Source organism: Xiphophorus maculatus, chromosome 1, assembly GCF_002775205.1.
Source record: "Xiphophorus maculatus strain JP 163 A chromosome 1, X_maculatus-5.0-male, whole genome shotgun sequence".
NCBI classification, from domain to species: Eukaryota; Metazoa; Chordata; class Actinopteri; order Cyprinodontiformes; family Poeciliidae; genus Xiphophorus; species Xiphophorus maculatus.
In genome coordinates, this window is record NC_036443.1 from 32,088,467 (window position 1) to 32,110,365 (window position 21,899).

At 46.2% G+C, this 21,899-nt stretch overlaps 1 protein-coding gene across 2 annotated transcripts in view; it reads left to right on the plus strand.

The window, feature by feature from the left end:
* Window positions 1-21,899, plus strand: part of plxna3 (plexin A3) — a 62,778-nt gene that overhangs the window by 21,688 nt on the left and 19,191 nt on the right. For both annotated transcript variants that reach the window (XM_023352830.1, XM_023352777.1), the window contains exons 6-11: window positions 2,203-2,385; window positions 18,869-19,009; window positions 19,416-19,516; window positions 21,053-21,176; window positions 21,255-21,411; window positions 21,485-21,584. In XM_023352830.1, coding sequence (XP_023208598.1) covers window positions 2,203-2,385; window positions 18,869-19,009; window positions 19,416-19,516; window positions 21,053-21,176; window positions 21,255-21,411; window positions 21,485-21,584 — 806 coding nt within the window. The remainder of the gene's footprint in view (window positions 1-2,202; window positions 2,386-18,868; window positions 19,010-19,415; window positions 19,517-21,052; window positions 21,177-21,254; window positions 21,412-21,484; window positions 21,585-21,899) is intronic.

The window sequence follows — 21,899 nt, forward strand, 5'->3', positions numbered from 1 at the left end:
TGCTGCCCAGCGTGTGGCGCTGTCTTCCCAGTAAAGTTCACGTCTGTGTTCCGGTTGGTCGGAGCGTTAGCGGTTAACGAACCAGCGCTAACCTCATCGTGCAGGTTCAGTCGGTGAGGAGCTTTCACGCTCGCCTCGTAGTCACGCTTCATGCTGGTTTTATATTATTTTTAGTTTTATTTTTCCAGGTACATAATGCAACAAACCATATCAAATGCTTTGTCCACTTAGTCAGAGTTAATGTGAGATCTGAAAATCTCATCCCTTAAAGTTGAGCAACCAAAACAGTTTCTGTGGCTCTTATTAAAACTCAACAGACAGAAATGTTAGAGCTGCTAAAGCCACATTAGCAGCATTGAATTAAATCTCAGTTTGTTGCTCATCTCTGCTCAGTGCAGCAGATTGAACTCATCCTGCAGGGCCGGTCCAAGGCTGCATGAGGCCTGGGGCAGAATCTGACCTAGGGGCCCCTCTTGCTGCTAAAACCATCAGCACCTCTAACAGCTTCTGGGTTGGATTTAATCTGGGAGAGGGAGAGTAGATTAACTGGCCAAACTAAAAACAATAAGTTATAATTGCAGTTTATTAATTTGTGTTTGTGAACAAACAGCTCAAAGTCACAGCATCAGATTGTTGCTATGGTAACAAAACAATCTAAGTATGAGTATTGTTCTTTGAACTTTTACAAAGTAAACTTGCCAGCTCCTTAAAATCCTAAATTTAAATATTAAACAATTTAAATCTTTTAATTTATTTATGATGAAACCATTAAATCAAATTTAGCAGCATCGATCATCTCAATAAATAAATGTTACATTTATGCATCTGTGTTAAAATATGATCATTTATGGCCCCTGAAGCCCTGATGGAGCCGCTGACTTCATTTGGTTTAAACAGAAGTGAAAATAATTGATATTCATTTTAATCGTATTTTTTATTTGTTGTTTATCAGCCTGGTTGTGGGTTTAAATAGTTTCACTGGCCATGTTTTCCAGTAACATTTAATTACCCAGTAATATTTTGACATTTCCTGTCTAATTAACATCTTTCACCCAAAAACACTGAGCAGGTTTACTGGTGGAAACTCTGGTATTGTTTTTACATCTAAAATAAATATTTCCCAAATAAAGTTGAACTAATTGTGGATCCCTTTAAGCTTTAAAAACTTATCATAACATCTTCAACCTATTTTTCATTAATATCAATAAATATAGGTACAATGTAACTGAAATGAACAGTCAGCGATCATGAGATGAAACTGAGAGGATCGGACCTGAAAGCAGCTGCTGTAGCTTCTGGATTTATTCTTGTTTTAATGTGTTTCTGGTTGAACTGAGGAAGTTACTGAAGGTTCTCTGTGGAAGAAGAAGAGCTGTTGCTAAGGTTCAGAGTTTCCTGTTTGGTGCAGCGCTGCTTTAACTCGGTAATGACAGGGTGTTAGCCGACCTCTAGCTGGGTCTGCACAGCCTTTAATAACTCGTCTCCTCCCTGCTTCATTCTCTCTGAACTGTGGAAGGAAACCTGAAATTTACCAGGAATGTCATCAGCCTGTTCCTGACATGGACCTCCAGCTCCGCCTGCGGAGAAGCAGGATCATCTCTGGACGTTGGCTTAGAAAAGATGGACTTTGCTTCGCTGCTTGACTCATGAACATGAAGCTGCAGGGACCTGGAGATTCCTGGAGCTCCACTGGTTCCTGATGTTTCATGCAGTTGCTTCATATTTAAACTGATGTTTGTACTAAAATCAGTCTGGCATTCCCAGAGTCTCCTGGAATTCTGGAACAGTGAGACAGAAATTCTCTGAAATCAAAAACTTAAACATTTAACTCTGGACATGGGAAACATTTTAAATATTCAAAATAAATAAACCAAAACTGAAACAACAATAATTAAAATAGATTATGAAGTTTGTGTAAACAAAATTTTGTTTTAAAAACATCATCATTCAGCCAGGACAGGGAAAACAGGCAAAAGGGGCAGGTAGTGCAAACTCACTTTGAGCAGCATTTTTCAAAATGGCGGCTTTTTATTTTTAAATGGAAGCATCGCTTTAATCATGGAGCTTGTATGAATTTGTCATGCCATTGATTGATTTATTGGTAATGGTGGCAGGAGGGGGAGGATCTCTCAGCCTACATGGGCATCACCATGACTCCTCCTAACATCTGATCCTGGTTTCTCTGTCTTCATGTCTCCACAGCCAAAGCAGATCGGGGATGATTTCTGCGGCCTGGTGCTGAACCAGCCGCTGGGAGGCCTGAGAGTGATCGAGGGACAGCCGCTGTACGAGGACAGGACCGAGGGCATGGGTGCCGTGGCTGCCTACACCTACGGAGACGACACCGTGGTGTTCGTGGGAACCCGAAGCGGACAGCTGAAGAAGGTAGGCATGGAGGGATGGAGCAGAATTAATGTCTTCCTGCTGCGTTTTAGACTTGTGGTCCTGGAGAAATGTCAAGGAGACGATAGCTGAGGGAGAAGATAGCTGAATCTAGCCGAGGGTGATGCTAAACGGGGGAGAAGCTAGCCGAGAGATAAGCTAACTGATTCTAGCGGAAAGAGAAGTTCCCTCCTCGCTGAATCAGGTTGGGCAGACCCAAAGGTTCTGTTCCAGTTGGATCAGGTCGGGTGGTTTATCTGCGTCAAGCTGGTCGCCGAACCAAGCGGCTCGACATCTTCAGGTTCCAGGTCTGTTTCCTCCAGCTGCTTCTGAGTCCTGCTCAGACCTCTGATGTGCCAGGAGACCCTCAGCAGCTCACCCAGATTCTGGTTCTGGTTCCACATCAGATGGTGACGATGTTCGGCTGAGGAAGTTCTGGAGGTTCTGGAACTATATCAGCAGCCTTAGAGGTGCAGCAGCCCAAAAGCTGTTCAGGAGTCCTACAGAACCCGGGTCCGGCTCTGATCAGCCAGGCGGCGCCACAGCGTGTCTCGGGTCCCTGCGGCCCGCCGGGTCTGGCAGCAGAACAAAGACCGTCCTTACACTCTTCCTCCTGGGACGCCCAGGCTTCCTGCCCCTCCCATCCTGTGACATCACCCTGCCTGACCAATCAGCTGTCAGATCAGCCAACACTACCGGTCCACTTCTCATGTCTCCATGGAAATGGCTCAAAGCGGGTCCCGCTTGCTGCGGCCGGGCTTCTTCTGGCGCCGAGCTGGAGACGAACAGAACCTCAGACAGGAGGTCTGATCGGGCCTGGTGCGGTTCTGATCGGAGCTACAGCTCCACTCAGAGGCTGGAAGAACCTCTGCAGGTCCAGAACCAGAACCAGAATCTTTCTCTTCATCATCATCCTCACAGTCATCATCTTCATCATGGACCCGCTGCGTCCGCTCGCTGTGATTGGTTGGTGCCGCTTTTATAGGTAGATGTGAGAACCTGTGGAGTAGAATCATCTGAGATCTGAGTCTGTTAGGGTTCTGATCCGAAACCAGGAGCAGGGCTGCAGCCGAAGAAGCCAGACTCGGTGCTTTGACATAAACCCGCTCTGATTGGTCTTATTGCAGCAGGAAGCTGCACACCTGGACTCTGACACACACACACACACTGAACAGGAAGCTGTCTCTGCTCAGCCTCCGTTGAGGACCAGCTGGTGTTTTTGTTTTGATTGTATCTAAATTAGATTAGAGACGATTTGCTGTTGCCGTGGCAACAGAGCAATCATCCGTAACCCACCCTAACCCTGGGTTGACGGGTCCGGTCCAAGTTTGTGTCGGTTCTGTAAAAATCCGGCACTGAGGCAGAAAACGTCCCTCTGCAAATTAACAAGAGAATGAAAACTAAACATTGGAGAAGAAGCTGTTCCTGTGTGGCTCTGGTTCTGTTGGACCCGCTGCTGTTCATTGTTTTGTTGCATCCGATGACAAGAAGAAGTGTTGATGTTCTCCAGGTCTGCTCCAAGATATTTTGAATTTGAATCATGTGGATTGGATTTAGAGCTGGCTTTATTTGTAATTTCTATGCAATAAAACTTCTCAGATCTACATCAATAGACGGATCTAAATAAAAATATCGTCTGTGTTTTGGTCTCATACTGGTATGACTGGTACTGGCTCTCACTCTGCACTGAAAGCTCCAGCCGTCCTGATGGAGGTCGTTTCTCCGATTACTGAGAAATTCTCCGTGTTAGAAGTGAACAGATGCTTTTGATCCATTTCCTGTTTTGGACAGAGTAAACCTGAAGTCCTGACAGCCTGTTGTTAAACTGTTAACGCTGCCTAAAAAGGCGAGCGAGTGGCTCATCTCTGCAGGGTGGAAGATCTTTGTCTCATCATCTGTCCCTGTAAGCGTCTCTGCTGTTAGCTAACGGCTCTGGAGCTGTCAGTGTGCGCCGCAGTGATTTACTCTGTTTATTTGACTGTTTGACCCCCCAGAGTGTGTGTGTGTGTGTGTGTGTGTGTGTGTGTGTGTGTGTGTGTGTGTGTGTGTGTGTGTGTGTGTGTGTGTGTGTGTGTGTGTGTGTGTGTGTGTGTGTGTGTGTAGTCATGTTGTTCATTAGTACCTTTTCTGCTAGAATCAGTTATCTCCTGAAGGCAGCTGAGCCTTTGGGACCAGAGAAAAACCTGACGTTTATGTAGCAAAGTCCCATTTCTCAGGTTCTGGTTCCGTCAAGTGGATCAGATTTGGGTCGGGACTGTACTGGCACTGGTTCTAGTTAGGCCCAGATGGAGTTTCTGAAACGAGTGGAAGTCAGTAGTAATATTTATTATGATTAGAGATACATGTGTGTGTGTGTGCTTGTACTTGTAAATGCGCCTATTCGAAGATCGCAGTAATTAATAGATAATATGAGGACTCCTGTGGATACGGGGACATTTTCATTCGACCTGGTTTAGTTCAGGATGAGAAGCACTGAACAGTGAATTTTGTTTTTTATTGTTTATATTCTGATAATAATCAGATAAATAGACTCAACTGGTAAAGAACATTTCTAGTATTCTTTCCAGAGCCAGGACTTCAACTAGTTAATATAAAAACACATCACTCCAATCCGAAGGTTGAAGAACCTGAAGTATAGATTAAAAACTATAAATATGTTTGTTATTGAACTCTGATGGATATTTTTTCAATAATTTAGCAGCAATAAAGTGTTTTCAAATTAGAATGTTGCTAATTTTGTTGATGAATGTTTTTTTTATTAAAATGAGATTAGTTACAGACCCTGCAGTAAACTTGATTAAACATTTTAATGCAGTCAAGTTACAATCTTTCCATCTGCTTCTGGACTATCAGTTAACTTTACCCATTTGATCCAAAAGTTGTTTTACATCCACGTGCAGCTAAAAGTGACTGTGCTTCAGTCCTGAAGTCAAGCTTTCTGTTATCTTTTCTTCCCCCCCCCCCCCAAGTGAAGCAAACGTTTAGTCAAATAATGTAATATTTTTAAATTTAACAGATTTTAAGACCCAACTCATTCACTGTGACTACCTACAGATTTCACATGGCTGTTACTGGAAAGTGTCACCATATCTGGCTACTTTAATCAACATAATTGTCTTCTTTAATCTATCAACAAATTGCAGAACAACTCAGACATGGATGTTTTTAAAAGATTTGCTTCCTTTTTGTCTTTACATGCAAATATTTTTGGTGAATGAAGCAGTTGAGAGTTATGGATGAAAGAAGATGTGTAGAAAGTTTCATGGTTCGTTTTCCATCCGAGTGCCACCATGTCGCCTACTTCCTGTCCTGCAGCTGCCGTTATCACCGTAACACAGATCACGCCGGCTGCTGCTGGAGGCGGTTTCCTAACATACCTGTTATTTTTTTAAATGAATTTAAATCAGACTAAATCTCTGGAATATTATCCAGAGTAGGGAAGCCTATTTCAGTGAAATGCTTGGTGCTTTCTAAGGATGTGTTCATCCTCCTGTTTCACCTTGGGAAATGACTTCATCTCTTTCTGTCATCCCCCCGCCTGGCAGCCCCTCCCCACCTCCCAGACCCCAGCCCTTATTATTGACTTTGTTTTAGAGATAAATCCATAAAGATGGTCTCCTAGGAGGCATTTCAGCTTGACGTCAGACACAAATAGAGACACATTAAAACCATGTGGCCTGGATGGAAAGACTGCAGGTGGTTGTTAAACCTGGGAGAGATTTAAACGGCCACACCCGATAAATTGGAGCATGTGCAGAAAACCGCTGCACAATGTCACCGCTTTCACCTTCAGTCTCCAAATTTCACTCATTCACTTCCTGTTGAGAATTTTCCCACAGAATCCCCGCCGGCAGAAATCCTCTGGAAGCAAAGACTGATGTGTGTGTGTCTGTTTTTATTTCTAATACCTTGTGGGGACCATTTTCCTGACACATACTACATTGTGGGGACCCACTGCTCCTTGTGGGACCGAAGCCTGGGCCCCACAAGGGAAACACTGTTTATGGGTCAGGGGTCAGATTTAGGACTAAGGTGTGAATTGAGTTTTGGTTGGTTAGGGTTAGGATAAGGTAGAAATGAATGGAAGTCAATGGAAAGTCTCCACAAAGATAGCCACGCAAATGTGTGTGTGTGGGGGGGGCTTCTGGTGTCACAGCAAGTCAAGCAAATCTTTAATTAGTTCTTCATAATTACTGAAAGGTGGAAATGGGATTTTAATGGTAAATTATTTCTAGGTTTGTTTTGTAAGAAAATTGAAGAACAAAAACCAGGACATTTCAGCTGATTTAAAGTATAAAACTGTTTTAAAATAGAAGTACTTTATTCATCCCAGCAGGGAAATTATTTTGCAGTTACAGCATAGAGACAAGACACAATAACAACCACAACTGAGTAGCAATGTAGACAAGATAAAATAGAATAAAATATGACATGCTGTTAATATAAAAGCAGCTTAGAGCAGTCCTTGCAAAGATTCAAAATGCAGAAACAGAATGTATATGTAAATATATGTACAGCAGTGTGCCACAGTGCAGTTGTGCAAAATTGGACTGATTAGTGCAGAACAATGATTTATCTTTTATTGTACAGTGAGATGGCATGTGGCAGGAAGGATTTCCTGTATCTGTCCCTACGACAGCAGAGATAGATAGATAGCATTTATTGTCATTGAACAGAATTCAACGAAATTTCCATTGCAGCTCCCGTGCAAAAGGTCAAATATATACAGTATAAATAAGCAAACACACAATAATAATAATAACAATATATACAACTAAATTAACTAAAGGCACTCAACCACACCAAAGAAGTAGCAGCAGGTCCAATTATGGCAAAGTACAGATAATGTGACAGTGCAAAGTGCAGAACAGTGTGGCTGTGTGGGGGTGGGGGATATGTATGTGTGACTGCGAGGTTATGATATGTGTGGGAGGGGGGGACGGCAGGGAGTAATGGCTCTGACGGCTGTGGGGAAGAAACTGTTTCTCAGTCTATTTGTTGTAGTCCGTATATTCCTGTACCACTTGCCTGATGGCAGCGGCACAAACAGTCTGTGGCCCGGGTGGCTGGAATCCATGGCTATGGATCCAGCTCTCTTCTTGACCCGGTCTGTGTAAATGGAGTCCAGGTCTGGGAGGGGGCATCCCACAATGCCTTGTGCTGTTCTCACCACCCGTGTCAGTTGTTTCCTCTCCAGTGCTGTGCAGCTACCATACCACACAGTCATGTTGAGGCAGAGGATGCTCTCGATCATCGCCCTGTAAAAGTTCACGAGCAGCCGTGAGGAAAGTCCAGCCCGTCTCAGTTTCCTGAGGAAGAAGAGCCTTTGTTGTGCTTTCTTCACCAGGTGGGAGGTGTTTGTGTTCCAGGAGAGGTCAGACGTGATGTGGAGGCCCAGGAACTTGATGTTGTCCACACGTTCCACCACTTCTCCATCTATGAGAAGGGGAGTGTGAGCCGTCCTCCTGGACCTTCTGTAATCCACAATGACCTCCTTGGTCTTCCCTGTGTTCAGCACCAAGTTGTTGGCTGAACACCACTGAGTGAGCTGCAGAATCTCCTCTCTGTAGTGGGTCTCGTTGTTGTCTGAAATGAGACCCACTACTGTTGTGTCGTCCGCGTACTTCACGACTGTGTTGGTGGGGTGGATGGCCACGCAGTCGTGTGTAAACAGGGTGAAGAGAGCTGGGCTGAGCACACAGCCCTGCGGCGTGCCTGTGTTGAGGACCAGTGGGGACGATGTTGAGCCACTTATTCTCACCACCTGAGGCCTGTTGGTGAGGAAGTCTCTGATCCAGTGGCACAGTGAAGCGGGCAGCCCCACCTCGAGTAGCTTCAGCACCAGCTTGTCTGGGATGACGGTGTTAAATGCTGAGCTGAAGTCTACAAATAGCATCCTGACGTAGGTGTTGGGATGCTGCAGATGGGTCAGGGCTGTGTGCAGAGTGATGGAGACAGCATCCTCTGTTGACCGGTTCGCTCTGTAGGCAAACTGAAGGCTGTCCAGGTTTACGGGGATGAAGTCTCTGATGTACCTCAGAAGAATCCTCTCAAAGCACTTCATGATCATGGAGCAGCCTATGTGAGAAGGTGCTCCGCTGTCTGTCCACTATGTGGTGGAGAGGGGGCTGTTTATTGTCCATCATAGACAGAACCTTCTTCAGTGTCCTCCTCTCCACCACAGTTTCCAGGGACTCCAGCCTTAGTCCCAGTACAGAGCCAGCTTTCCTGATGATTTTGTCCAGTCTATTAGAGTCGCTGGCTCTGATGCTGCTTCCCCAACACACAGCAGCAAAGAAGATGGCGCCGGCAACAACACTGTGATAAAAGGTCTCCAACATCTTGCTGCACACATTGAAGGATCTCAGCTTCCTTAAAAAATAGAGTCTGCTCATCCCCTTCCTGCACACAGCGTCAGTGTTAGATGCCCAGTCCAGTCTGTTGCCGATTACAACTCCCAGGTATTTGTAATCCTCCACCTCCTCCACCACTTCCCCTTTGACCTTTAGTGGCCGTGAAGGTATCTTCTTCCTTCTGAAGTCAATCACCATCTCTCTGGTCTTACTAATGTTGAGCCTCAGGTGATTCTGCTCAGACCACTCCACAAAGCTGTCCACCAGTGTCCTGTACTCCCCCTCCCCTCCATCCCCTATACACCCGACAACCGCTGAGTCATCAGAAAACTTCTGTAGGTGACATGACTCAGAGTTGTACTGGAAATCAGTGGTGTACAAGGTGAAGAGAAAGGGAGAAAGCACAGTTCCCTGTGGAGCTCCTACGTCACTGACCACCACATCAGACAGGACACTGCCCAGACGGACAAACTGTGGCCTGCCTGTCAAGTAGTCAGTCACCCAGGAGATCACTGAGTCGTTGACACCCATCCTCTGCAGCTTCTCACCCAGCAGCAGAGGCTGGATGGTGTTGGAGGCACTGGAGAAATCAAAGAATGTGATTCTCACAGTGTCTCCTCCACCATCCAGGTGCGACAGTGCTCGATGCAGCAGGAAGATGACGGCATCGTCAACTCCTAAGTGGGGCTGGTAAGCAAATTGCAGGGGGTCTAGAAACGTCCTCACCTGAGGCCTCAGCTGGGCCAGGACCAGTCTCTCCATGACCTTCATCACATGAGATGTGAGAGCAACTGGTCTGTAGTCCTCTGGGTCGGATGGCCTTGGCTTCTTGGGAACAGGAACCACATGTGATGTCTTCCACCGCAGCGGGACTCTCTCCAGCCTCAAGCTCAGGTTGTACATGTGTGCCAGTACCGGGGACAGCTGGATGGAGCAGGTCTTCAGGATCCGTGGTGTAATGCCATCAGGTCCTGCAGCCTTCCCCTGGTGTAATCGCTCCAACTGTCTCTCAACCTGGCCTGTAGTCACCGTTAACTGGGGGTAGGTGTTGTTGTCTGCAGTGGAGATGGGGGAAGAGGGGGCTGAAGGAGAGGGATGGTGTGCAGGAGAATGCCGGTAGAACGACTTGGGGCAGTGTGGATGTGTGGGGGGCTGGTGGTGGTAGGGGAGTAGCAGGAGGTGAGCTAAACCTGTTGAAAAACTGGTTAAACTGGTTTGCTCTATCCAGGCTCCCAGATCTCTGTGTGTCCTTCCCCTTCATTCCAGCGATGTTCTTCATTCCTTTCCACACATCTCTCACACTGTTCTGCTCGAGTTTGGACTCAAGCTTCCTCCTGTAGTTGTCCTTGCATGTCCTCAGTGTCTCTCTGAGTTCACGCTGGACTCTCCTCTGCTCCTCCTTATCTCCAGACCTGAAAGCCATCTTCTTTTTGTTTAGAAGTGCCTTCAGGTCGCTGGTAATCCAGGGTTTGTTGTTGGAGAAGCAGCGCACGGTCCGGGCTGGCATGACAGTGTCCTCACAGAATCTGATGTAGTCCGTGATGCAGTCAGACATGTTGTCGATGTCCTCCCCATGAGGCCCACAGAGCACATCCCAGTCTGTCGACCCAAAGCAGTCCTGCAGTGCCTCAGCTGCCTCCTGTGTCCACCTCCTCACCGTCCTGATGCGCACAGGCTGCCTGCTCACTAGAGGGACATACTTGGGAGTCATCCTTACCAAGATGTGGTCCGACCTGCCGAGGGGGGGCAGGGCTGTGGCGCTGTATGCATCTTTGGCATTAGCATACAGGAGATCCAGCATTTTGTTTTCCCTGTTGGGACAGTCAACATACAGCTGGAAGTTGTGTAGAGTTTTGTCCAATGAGGCATGGTTAAAGTCACCTGTGATGACCATGAAGGCGTCCGGGTGTTGAGTCTGTAGTTTGGCTGTGGCAGAGCTAATGACGTCACAGGCCACCGCTGCATCAGCTGATGGGGGAATGTAAACAGCGATCAAAATGGCGGACGTAAACTCCCTCGGTAAATAACACGGCCGCATTCCCACAGCCAGAAGTTCAATGTCCGGGCTACAAATCTGTTCCTTCACGTTAACATGACCAGGATTACACCACCTCTCACTCACATAAAGTGCAATCCCGCCGCCCCTCTTCTTCTGACTCTTGGAAAAGTCCCTGTCCCCCGCACCAAGGAAAATCCAGGAACCTCCATGCTGTAGTCCGGAATAAGCGAGTGCAGCCAGGTTTCCGTGAAGCAGAAGATACTGCACTCCCAGTACTCCTTCTGGGTCCTAACCAGCGCCGTGATTTCATCTGTCTTATTCCCCAAAGACCTCACGTTCCCCACAATAATCGCCGGTTTGTGCCGTCTCCTCTTCTACCTCCGTTTAACTCCAGCCCTGCAGCCCCGTTGTCTCCTCCGTAGCTCCTCTGAGACCACAGGCCCGTCTCCGGGCAGCAGCAGAGGCCCACACAGCGCAATCAGCCGTTCACACGAGCAAACAATGCCGCTACTCCGTTCGGCGAGGTTCTCCATAGCAATTATGCCTCTACTCCGTAAAGAACAGCGACGGATTTTTATTTATGTAACCCTGAATGAAAAACAGTGTGTATTCAAATTATATCTGTTAAATGACTAATGGTTCCTGTCAGCCTCCTTCAGATATAACTGATTTCTTCAGTTACTTTATTAGTAGCAAAGCAGTTTTTATTGCGACATACTTTTTCTAACATTTAGCTAAGAATCAATGTAAAACAACAGTATTATTAATTATGTGCATATATATTGACTAATGTGAAAGTGAGTTAATTAAATTGTTTGGGACGATAATTACTCTGAACTGAAATGGTTTTGGGTCAAACCAACCTGTTCTTAAGAGCAGCAGGATATTAGGAAATCATCTGATGTTTATCATGTTGAATTTTTGAAGAGACATGAAAATAGATGTGCTGTTTCTCTGAACAGGGCCTGAGTGCAGATGATTATCTGATATTTACTGCAGCCTTGGCCTTTCTGTATGACGTATATTGTGATTTTTCAGGCTTACTGTTGCCATATTCCGGACCCCCCTAATCTTGGAAAAGTCTAGAATTGTCCCCCCCAAAAAATAATTGAAGAAATGTTTGCATTTAAATAATATCAATATGAAAAGGCAAAAGAAACAAAAAATGAAATAAATCTGCCATTTATCTCAGAAAAAAATAAGAATAAATTTTCAGGTCCCTCCTCCATTATTAGAACAATGGTTCAGTCCAAAGTGTAGGAGGAGCAACAGCAGCTGAACGGCACCGGCTCCGTTAGAACCGCTGGAGGGAGGAGCTAGCTGCTAGCTGTTAGCTTCTAGCTGTTAGCTGTTAGCTTTGCAGCATAAATAAAATACCCTCCAGTAAGTAAATACTTACAGCAAAAGACATGTAAACATTTTATTTACTTTCACTGCTCAATAAGAAGAAACACATTAACAATAAAGATCAGACTGCAGTTCGTTATTTTATTACTTTGACTGAATCATGATAAGCTGCCTTATTAGCAGAACTGCTACACTGTTTTCATAGACTCCAGCTTTTTGTCAACGGTAGCAAACATCTAATTCATATTTAGCTCTTTAACTTTTAGTTAAATTAGAAGAGTTTGAAACAGGAGGGAGGGGCTGAGCAGGTGGACCAGCTCAGAGTGGGAGCCCAGAACAGAGAGAAAACTAAAAGTTATAACTTTATTTCTCACTGTCCTCAATGCAGAGCCTTTAAAACCACAAAATAAAATCTGAATATTTTTTTATATAAACCCTGCTGCTTTAAATGTTATGTTTAAGTTATAATATTCCCCAGATGTTCATTTCTATCTACCTGTTGGTTCTCAGTCATCCAGGACATGACAAAACTAAAAAAGGCTAAAAAATAAAGCAACTTAACAAGTTAATATTTAAATAGCCCATAACTTGTATTATGAGCCATTTCAATAAATCAATGTTTATGAGGAATTTTATTAAGATCAGTTACTCATTAAAGCTTTTGAATTTAGAACCTTAAATGTTTGTAAAGGAGTAGCAGAGATTAGATCAGTCTGAACAAAACTCAAATTAAAGCAACATTTGAATTTTAGTTTTATTTCTCTGCAGGCTGTTTACTGAGAACAAAACATGTTTGATGTGCATTACTAGTCAATTTTGGTCCTGCACCATTGAAATGTAACATTTTATGTTATATTGCTCTTAAGAAATTTTGTTGTTTATGGTTCCCCCAAAAATGAGATGGGATTTACGCCCTACTGTCCTTTCCAGTAACTATGTGCAATCTGAAGATGAACAGAGAAATAATCAGATCTGATGAAAGCAGTTTTGTGTTCAAGGCTAAAGTACTTTAAAACTCATCACTAAAAGTTTCTAATACGTTAGTCGATCCTCTGTAGATCAGGAGATCTTTGATATCTCTGAATAATCGGTGCCTAACCTCCTCATGGTTGTCAGCTCTGTTATCTGTTCTTATCGATCTGTCCCTGCTCTCCCGCGCATGTTGCTCCCCATCTATCCTCACCGAGGTTCTGCTGTTGGTCTGACTCTCAGAACCAGCTGCGTTTGGTTGCCTGGTCATCAGGCCAGAGTCACGGACAGAGCTGCATGCGGTCAGCTGTAATCATCTGCTGGTAAGTTACCCTGTGGTACAGCAGGATGGGTGCTAATACTTTTTTTGGGGGGTGGGGGGGCGTTGTCCAGGGTGTTGGATGCTACCTGCTGGTCACCTCAGCCTGGTCATAGGGGGCGCTAGAGCAGTCTACCAGTGGCCCACCTTGTTAAAATGTTAAAAGTTACAATAATTTAGAGCTGCATAATTTGGCATCATAATCTGGAAATGGTAGCGCGTGAGGCCAACAGGCAGCTGCAAGAACGGTGCAATCAGAACGGCCAGACCAACGTGTCAGCTATAAAGCTAGCTTACGCCGTCTTCACTGTGTCTGCTATCTAAAAATGCGTGAAAAATGAACGAGGCTCAGCCTGGCAGAGGACAAGTAAAGCTTGAGGGGCCCGCCAGGCTGATGGCAGGCCCACCAGGCTAAATACTTTTTGGGCGCTCGTCCAGGATGTTTCTGTATAAATCTGAGCCACAGGTAGAAAACATACAGCTGTGGTTTGTTGTGATGCCTTCAGGGTCAGAAACTGGGAGGAACGGGAGGCAGGAATATCAGCATCTAATATTGAGAGGGGGGAAATCTGGAGAAGCTTGGGTCTAACCCTAACCCTCACATGATCAGGAAACTCCAGGAGGAGATCCAGCTCCAAACTGCCCCCTGGTGGCAGATCAGGCTGGAGAGAAAGGACGGAAGATGTCTTCATAAACCGTCCTGCAGGGTCTCACTGTCATCTTTCCTGGTTTGGCCTCTGAACTCCACGTGTCACTTCCTGTTTCCTTAATCAGCTCAACTGTGGAATCTGTCTGATTCCCGCTAACTGGCTCTGGAGCCAATATCCAATCAAAACTTGTCTCCAATTAAGCAAACGAGCACAGACTGCAGTTGAGTCGCTAAAAACCAGCTGGTGACGCTTCACTTTGCTTTGTCCGGACCCTCAGAGAGAAACGACTGGAGGCGTGGCCTAAACATTTTACATTCGACCCAATTTGCAATGCGCCAGTTCGATGGCGTGAAGCTCACCGGAACTCTTCTGATTTATCAGCTTTCCTTTTTCAGCTCACATAAATCTGATCTCAATCTGTGGCCTCAAAGTTACATTTACGTGATGAAATGACTCTAAGGGTATGAAGATGTTTGATAAAAATTACATGATACAATGATAGATCTGAAGAATTCAAACATATAAATGTTTGTGTCAATAAAGTTACAATTTAATCAAACAAGTGATTTTAGGGGGACTGAAAATCCTGAATATTTTCCTTCTGATAAAAACATTTATGATCTCTGATCTGATTTCTATGTGAGCTACAGTACAAATTACAGATCTTTGCTTTTCTTGTTTCAGCCAGGGACAAAATCCTAAATGAACTCCAAATATTCCTAAATATCTTTAAAAATTCACAAATATCTTTTAATGTTTTAATCTGTGTTTACGAACATAAATAATGTTGGAAGAAAAGTGTGATAGATATTGGTGATATTAGAGCTAAAGATGACAATAATATGTAATAATAATAATAAATGAACAGCTGATCCATTCGGAGGCGGTCTGAGTCCAGACCTTCGGCCGGAGGAAGAGGAGCTGAATCTGGTGGGAACAGGAAGGTTCTGGTTCTCAGATCCTTGTTTGAGCTGCATCACCACAGGCGCTGTGGTGCAGAAAGCATTGGGTTCATTATTATTCGGTTGCCATGGAGACGATGGAGGAAGGAGTGAATCATGCGGCTCCCTGGAGAGTCTCCATGGTATAGTCTCTAATTTTTCCATGGCGACGACAATGGCTTCTGCAGGGAAAACAGTTTGGGGTGGAACTGGTGAATCCAGGGATCCGGTGAATCCACTGGATCCGGTGAATCCAGTGGTGTTATTTCCATCCATTTTGTCTGTGTTTCCTCTAATTCATGTAAAGCTCTCTGAATTGCCTTGTTGCTATAGAAATAAAATTACCTTAGCAAAGCTTAAAACTGAAACAGTAAAAGTTTTTATTTTGTTTCAGACGTAGAGGACTCCATGCTCCTCTGCCTGACCCGGTTCTATCTGACCCGGTTCCGTCAGGCCAGAACCGAAACTCGGTAATGAGGCAAAACTCCGGGTTTGAAGCGGAAAAACATAAAGTCCTGAGAGCCCGAAGAGGTCAAAGGTTATTACAAGAGGTCAGGTGGTTCTGCCGAACTTCCTGTCCTCAGAACCAAAAGCATAATTTTCTAATTTGTCCACATTATTGAGAAGAGAAGCAGCAGCAGCTGGATGAAACCCGAGAGCGGCCCGGTGTGTGTGTGTGTGTGTGTGTTCGTGTTGCAGTGAAAGCGGTGCAGGTGTTGAGTTTCATGCCTTGCTAATGTGTTTGTGAATGGCAGTGTGAGGCAGACAGATGGAATGAGCTGAATGGGTCGGCTAACAGATACTAATGGTTCTGATGAAACCCAGTTTCCTGGAGAAAGCCCAGGTCAGTTCTGAAGGTCTGTTCTTAAAGGGTCGGCATTGTGTAAATCATCCTGGTTTTCCCTGCTGTGTTGCTCTGATTCTTTCATGTTGGAGAATTTCTTTACTCTCCATGGCAACCATTCAGCTGTTAAAACATCTGGGTGGACCCTAGCCCCGCCTTCGAGGCGCAGCTCCTCCCCCACTTGGCTCCTTCAGACTAGCCAGCAGCAATTAGCAAACAGCTGAGCTCATCATAGGAGCTGCTGCTCAGAGCAAAGCTGGTAAAGACGTTAAAGGGTTAATAGAGGAGCCATGTTGGGATGACTTCCTGGAGGCGGAGCTTCAGAAAGAGCAGTTCTTAAAGAGACACAGACCCAATTTCAAGGCGTTACATCAGGAAGTCAAATTTATTTAAAGTCATATTTAAAAGATGTCATAACAACTGAAGGCAAAATAGCTGCTGATTATAATATAAGATGGGACTATGTGCCCTTTTAAAAAAAACATGACACAAAATGAGGGAAAACTTCAGAGGCAGAAAGTCTGAGCCAGTCTTTTGTCAGTCTCAGTCCTCTGGATGGAGACTGAGGCAGCATCATTCCCACCAGCTCTGTCCAGTTCGCTTTAACCCGACTTCAGTTCGTTTGCTTATAAAGTCCGGTAGGTGAGGTGTGAACCCTAATTGACCTCTGACCTCTGGTCCTCCAAACCTCGATCTGGGTTCCGTTGAAGTGAACTCTGGTTGGTTTGAATGTGAACACCAAGCGAACCGGAGACCGCTCCAAAAGCAGAAACTGGACTACAGCACAGGGCATTCTGGGTAAATAGAGGCAAAGCTAACATGCTAGCTTAGCGCTAGCAGCAGAAATGTCTTCTGGTCTTCAGCCAAAGACTAAAGAGAAATCCTCCAACACTAAAATCTGACGCCTCCATCTTGTTTCCATCTGGTGAAGAAGGAAGTTAGGGTTAGGGTTCAGAGGTTTTTGTGTCGTTTCCTTCAGTGGTTCTTGGTGCAGCGCCCCCACAGGCCAGGAGGGGAACAGGTTGGTTTGGGTCAGAACCACAGCAGCTGGAGGTGGAGCAGATGATGGAGTTCTGGTTCCAGTAGAACCGGGTCGACCGGACCATCAGGAGGGAAACAGCCTATTTGGAGCAACTTCAGAAGATACAACAGAACTAGCTTATTGTAGTTTCTGTGTTTTGCTGTCATTTTTCCATTTTTAATGGCCTTCTGGCCCAGATTTAGTCTCTCTAATACATCAACCTCAAATACAGACAAGTAAAACCTTCGGAAACAATTTTTAAAAAATTACAGAAAACAATAATGTTTTTGGAAATGCCAAGATAAAATCTATATAAATGTCTCATTCAGTGGATCTGCTGTAGAGTCTAGTCAGAACAGGACTGAATCTGTGTGTTATCAAGTGAACACACACACACAGAGGCTAGGTATTATCAGTTCTGGAGTCAGTTTATCTGAAATGAGTTGAAGCTTTACTCCAACTACCAGACCAGACCTCCCAGTTCCACCCCCATGCCGACCCCCACACACACTCTGAGGTATTACGTTACACAGGAATGTCTGTGTGTGTGTGCAGCATCATGTTTCCAGCAGAATGTGACCAGCTGAGCAGAATAAACTTAGCATTAAAAAGCTTGTTTAACTCCAACGGAACCAGTGACAGCTTTATGGAAGTGAAACTGAAGTGTTTACAGTATAGGTTCTGATTCTGAAACGGGTCAGGTAAGCTGTTTCAGGAAAAATCAAAGTATTCCTTCAAAAAGTCCCACAGAACCGACCCAGTGACAGATTGTTTAAGAGCCACGTTTCGGATGCAAACAGCTGTTGCAGGAGGCTAAAGCTAATGCTAATCAAGAGGGCTGAGACTGTCCAGGTCACATGACCCCGACATGGTTCTGGAGGTTGTGTTGGTTCTGGAGGTTCTGTTTTATCTGTTGGTTCTGTTCTGTTGGCTCTGGAGGATTTGTTGTTTGCATTGGTTCTGGAAATTCTGTTGGTTGTGTTGGTCCTGGAGGTCCGGTCCTCACATGGTGGGTAAAGTAGGAACATAGGAGATGATTATGAGAACTGACAGCTTTCCAACAGCTGTGCTCTTTATCTGTGGCTGCGAGGTCAGAGGTCATGTGTAGGAGAAGGGTTGAGTGTGTCGGAAACAAAGCAGGTGCTGATGGTTAGAATGCCAGCCGGGGTTCATAGTTCAAAGGTCACAGGTCACTTCCTGTATCGCTCTATCACTGAGCTCTCCTTCATCTTCTGCTTTCACTCTCATCCCGTCCGTCTTCACATCTCCGGTCTGGTTCGGGATTGGAAGCTTTTTCCAGAACCTTCTAACCGTGTTGCTGCCGGTCTCTCTTGCTGCAGTGTCCTACTTTATCGTTTCCTCCCTGCTGCTCCGACGCCGTTAAACAGGATTGTACAAGTGTGTGTGTGTGTGTAACTCGTCAGCTCTAATTAAGCTGGGCTGCTTAACGAGCAGACAGCTAATTAACTACACACACTCGTCCTTCATCCCTTGTCTGACTTTCCCCTCTTACATTGTTTGTTCTCTTTCTTTCTTTTGCATTTTTTCTTCCTCCATATTTTTTTCTATTTTCTTTGTCTTTTTTTCCTTCTATTTATTTGTTGCCCATTTCTTCCTCCTCTTCCTCTCCTCCTCTTCCTCGATGGTGTTTTTCTGGGTCAGGGGGGAGGGGAGGATTTGGGTCTTATTTTAGTTGCTCCACATATTTCCCGGGTTCTTGCTGTATTCAGCAACCCTCTTCCTCCTCTTCCTCCTCTTCAGTCAGAAGTAATCCCATTACGCTGCAGGAACGGAAGATTTTCATCGTAGGATGAAGATCAAGAAGGTGATGATGATGATGTAGATGAAGTCGTCGGGCAGACTCTGGAAGTGAATCCAGTCTTTATCTCAAGGTCTGCTGAAAGGTTCTGGTACCCAAAGAAACGGGTCTGTGGAGAATCTGGACCCGGTTCTGATCTGGTTCTGTTTGCTTCATCGTGTGGTTTTGTTGTCAGTTCAGACATGTTGTCGGGTCGGTCTCACGGTTCTGGTTCTGTGTTTCAGATCCGAGTGGACGGCGTGCTGCCGCCGGCCCAGAATGCCTTGCTATATGAGACGGTGGCGGTGGCGGAGGGCCAACCCATCCTGAGGGACATGGTGTTCAGTCCGGACCACCGCAGCATCTACCTGCTGAGCCACCGACAGGTAAGGCCCAGTTCTGATCCCGCCCAGAACCAACGGCCGGGTCCAGAACTTCTGCTTGCTGTGACAAACCGGACCTCCAACCGGACCTGACCTTACAACCATAACAGAGGCCATCCTGAATGCTACAGCTGGTTAGCATAGCCACCAGGGTGACGGACCGGTTTAAACAAATATGTAAAAATGCCGTTTTGCAGCTTTAAGCCTCCAGAAAAAGACCAGAAGCCAAGCAACAAAACGAGCCTCAAACACCAAACCCTTTTCTGGACAAACACGTCAGTTTGCTTCTAAACAGGCCCGGTTTGGCCCGGTTCAACGTCTGTACTGAAACACAGCCAGTGGAAACCTGACACCAGATCGGGTCAGAGCAGAACCCAACTGAAGGTTCTGGTTCCGGTCCTTTCTCCAGGTGACCAGGCTGCCGGTGGAGAGCTGCCAGCAGTACAGCAGCTGCTCCGACTGTCTGGGATCAGGAGACCCGCACTGCGGCTGGTGTGTCCTCTTCAACAAGTAAGAGCATTCTTCTTCTTCTTCTACTCACTGATTCATCACAGGGGCTCACCTGGAGGACCTGGAAGGTCCTGGAAGGTCCAGGTAGGACTGTTTACTTTGGATAAAAGTCAATGCAAAGACCTCATGAAGATAGAAAGACCCACTATGTGTGTGTGTGTTTGTTTGTAATACCTTGTGGGGACCATTTTCCTGACACATATTACGCTGTGGGGACCCGCTGCTCCTTGTGGATCCGAAACCTGGGCCCCACAAGGGGAAACGATGTTTATGGGTCAGGGGTCAGATTTAGGACTGAGGAATGAATGGAAGTCAATGGAAAGTCCCCACAAAGATAGCCACTCAAACATGTGTGTGTGTGTGTGTGTGTGTGAGTGTGATCCCCTCAGGCGTCATTAAAGTTGCTATAAATTCTCCAATCTCTCATCAGGATGTTTGATGTTCAGCATCCAGGCCATGCCGGAAGTTCCTGTTTAGAGCTCCATCAGTCATCTGTCCCTTCAAAGTAAAGCCTCAGCCACAAGGCTGAGATGAGACCCAGGAGGCGGCTGGATGGGTCTCTGAGTGTTTCTGTCTTTATGAACTGGAAACTCTCAGCTTGAAGGTTTATTGAAGACATGATGCCCTTACACTTTACCCTGAGCGTCGCCTTCAAGGCTCCGTCTATTCAGGGTAAAGAGCCAGCTCAGAGTTTCCTCTGATGGTAGCTGCTTCTGGTATGCAGCTTTGCTCCTCTTCCTCCTCCTCCTCTCTGTTCATCTGCTGGTAATTAGAAGTAAACAGATCATCACGGCAGGTTGGAGCTGCTGCTTTCTGCAGATTTCACCTCCGCCTGTCGGCTGCTCAGCCTCCACCTCCATCGCCGCCTCCTTGGTAGTTCGGTCGTTTATCAGGAGACAGGAAGTTGGGTCAGAAAAACTGAGATGATAATCTGAAAATCAAAAAAAGATGAGCCTGAAAATGGTTGGATGGATGAATAGATCGTTGGATGGACGGACGGATGTACGGACAAACGGTTGGTTGGACGGATGGTTGTTTGGACGGATGGTTGGTTGGATGAATGGATGGATGGACAGACAGTTGGATGGACAGACAGTTGGACGGACAGACGGTTGGACGGATGGATGTATGGACGGATGTATAGACAGACGGTTGATTGAATGGATGGTTGGATGGACGGACAGATGGTTGGGTGGATGGACGGTTGGTTGGATGAATGGATGGATGGACAGACAGTTGGATGGACAGACAGTTGGACGGACAGACGGTTGGACGGATGGATGTATGGACGGATGTATAGACAGACGGTTGATTGAATGGATGGTTGGATGGACGGACAGATGGTTGGGTGGATGGACGGTTGGATGGCTGGATGGATGGTTGGTCGGATGGACAGGTGGTTGGACGGTTGGTTGTATGGATGGACAGACGGTTGGTCAGATGGATGCACGGTTGGATGGGCAGTTAGACAGATTGAGGGTTGGTTGGATGGATGGTGAGCTGGTTTAACTGTGTGGTGACCTTTAACCTTTGCAGGTGTTCCAGGAAGGAGTCATGTGACCGGTGGGAGGAGCCTCAGCACTTCAACACCCGTCTGGACCAATGCGTGTTCATCTCGGTTTCCCCTAGCAACATGTCCGTCACCTCTCCTCCCACTCAGGTGAGCGGCCGCACCCCAACCCACCTGCGGCCTGGGCTGTGTCGGCTCTAAGCTCCGCCTCCTCCTCCTTTCATCCAGCTGACCATCAGGGTGCAGAACGTCCCAGAGCTTTCGGGCGGGGTCACCTGTGTGTTTGAAGACCTGACAGAAACACCTGGACAGGTGCAGGCAGAAGGTCAGGTTGTGTGCATGTCGCCGTCGCTCGAGGAGCTGCCGGCACAAGCTCCTCCCTATGGTGAGACACACACACACACACACACACACTCGTGTGCAGGTCGTGTGATGACGGTCAGCCATGTTTCCTCCAGGAGAGAAGCGTGCGGTCCAGCTCAGCCTGCGCTCCACGGAGACGGGTCTCCGGTTCATCTCCACCAACCTGGTTTACTACAACTGCTCTGTGCTCGGCTCGTGAGTCTCCTCTTCCTCGTCCTCTTCATCATGTCAGCTGATGGTACCTTTGAAACTCGGTACCCATATCTGGTACCTGGGAATCACTACCAGTTTTCGATACTTTTGCATGTATGTATATTTTGCATGTTTAATTTTTTTTATCGCCCCGCAAGGGGTCTTTTTGTGGGCTCTAGTGCCCCTTTTTTCAAAGTAGGCTGACAGGAAAGGGGGAAGACATGCGGTAAACGTCGTCGGGTCCGGGAGTCGAACCCGCGACAGCTGCGTCGAGGCTACGTTTTTGCCTGAATGTGGGTCGAGCTGACCCCTCCCCCT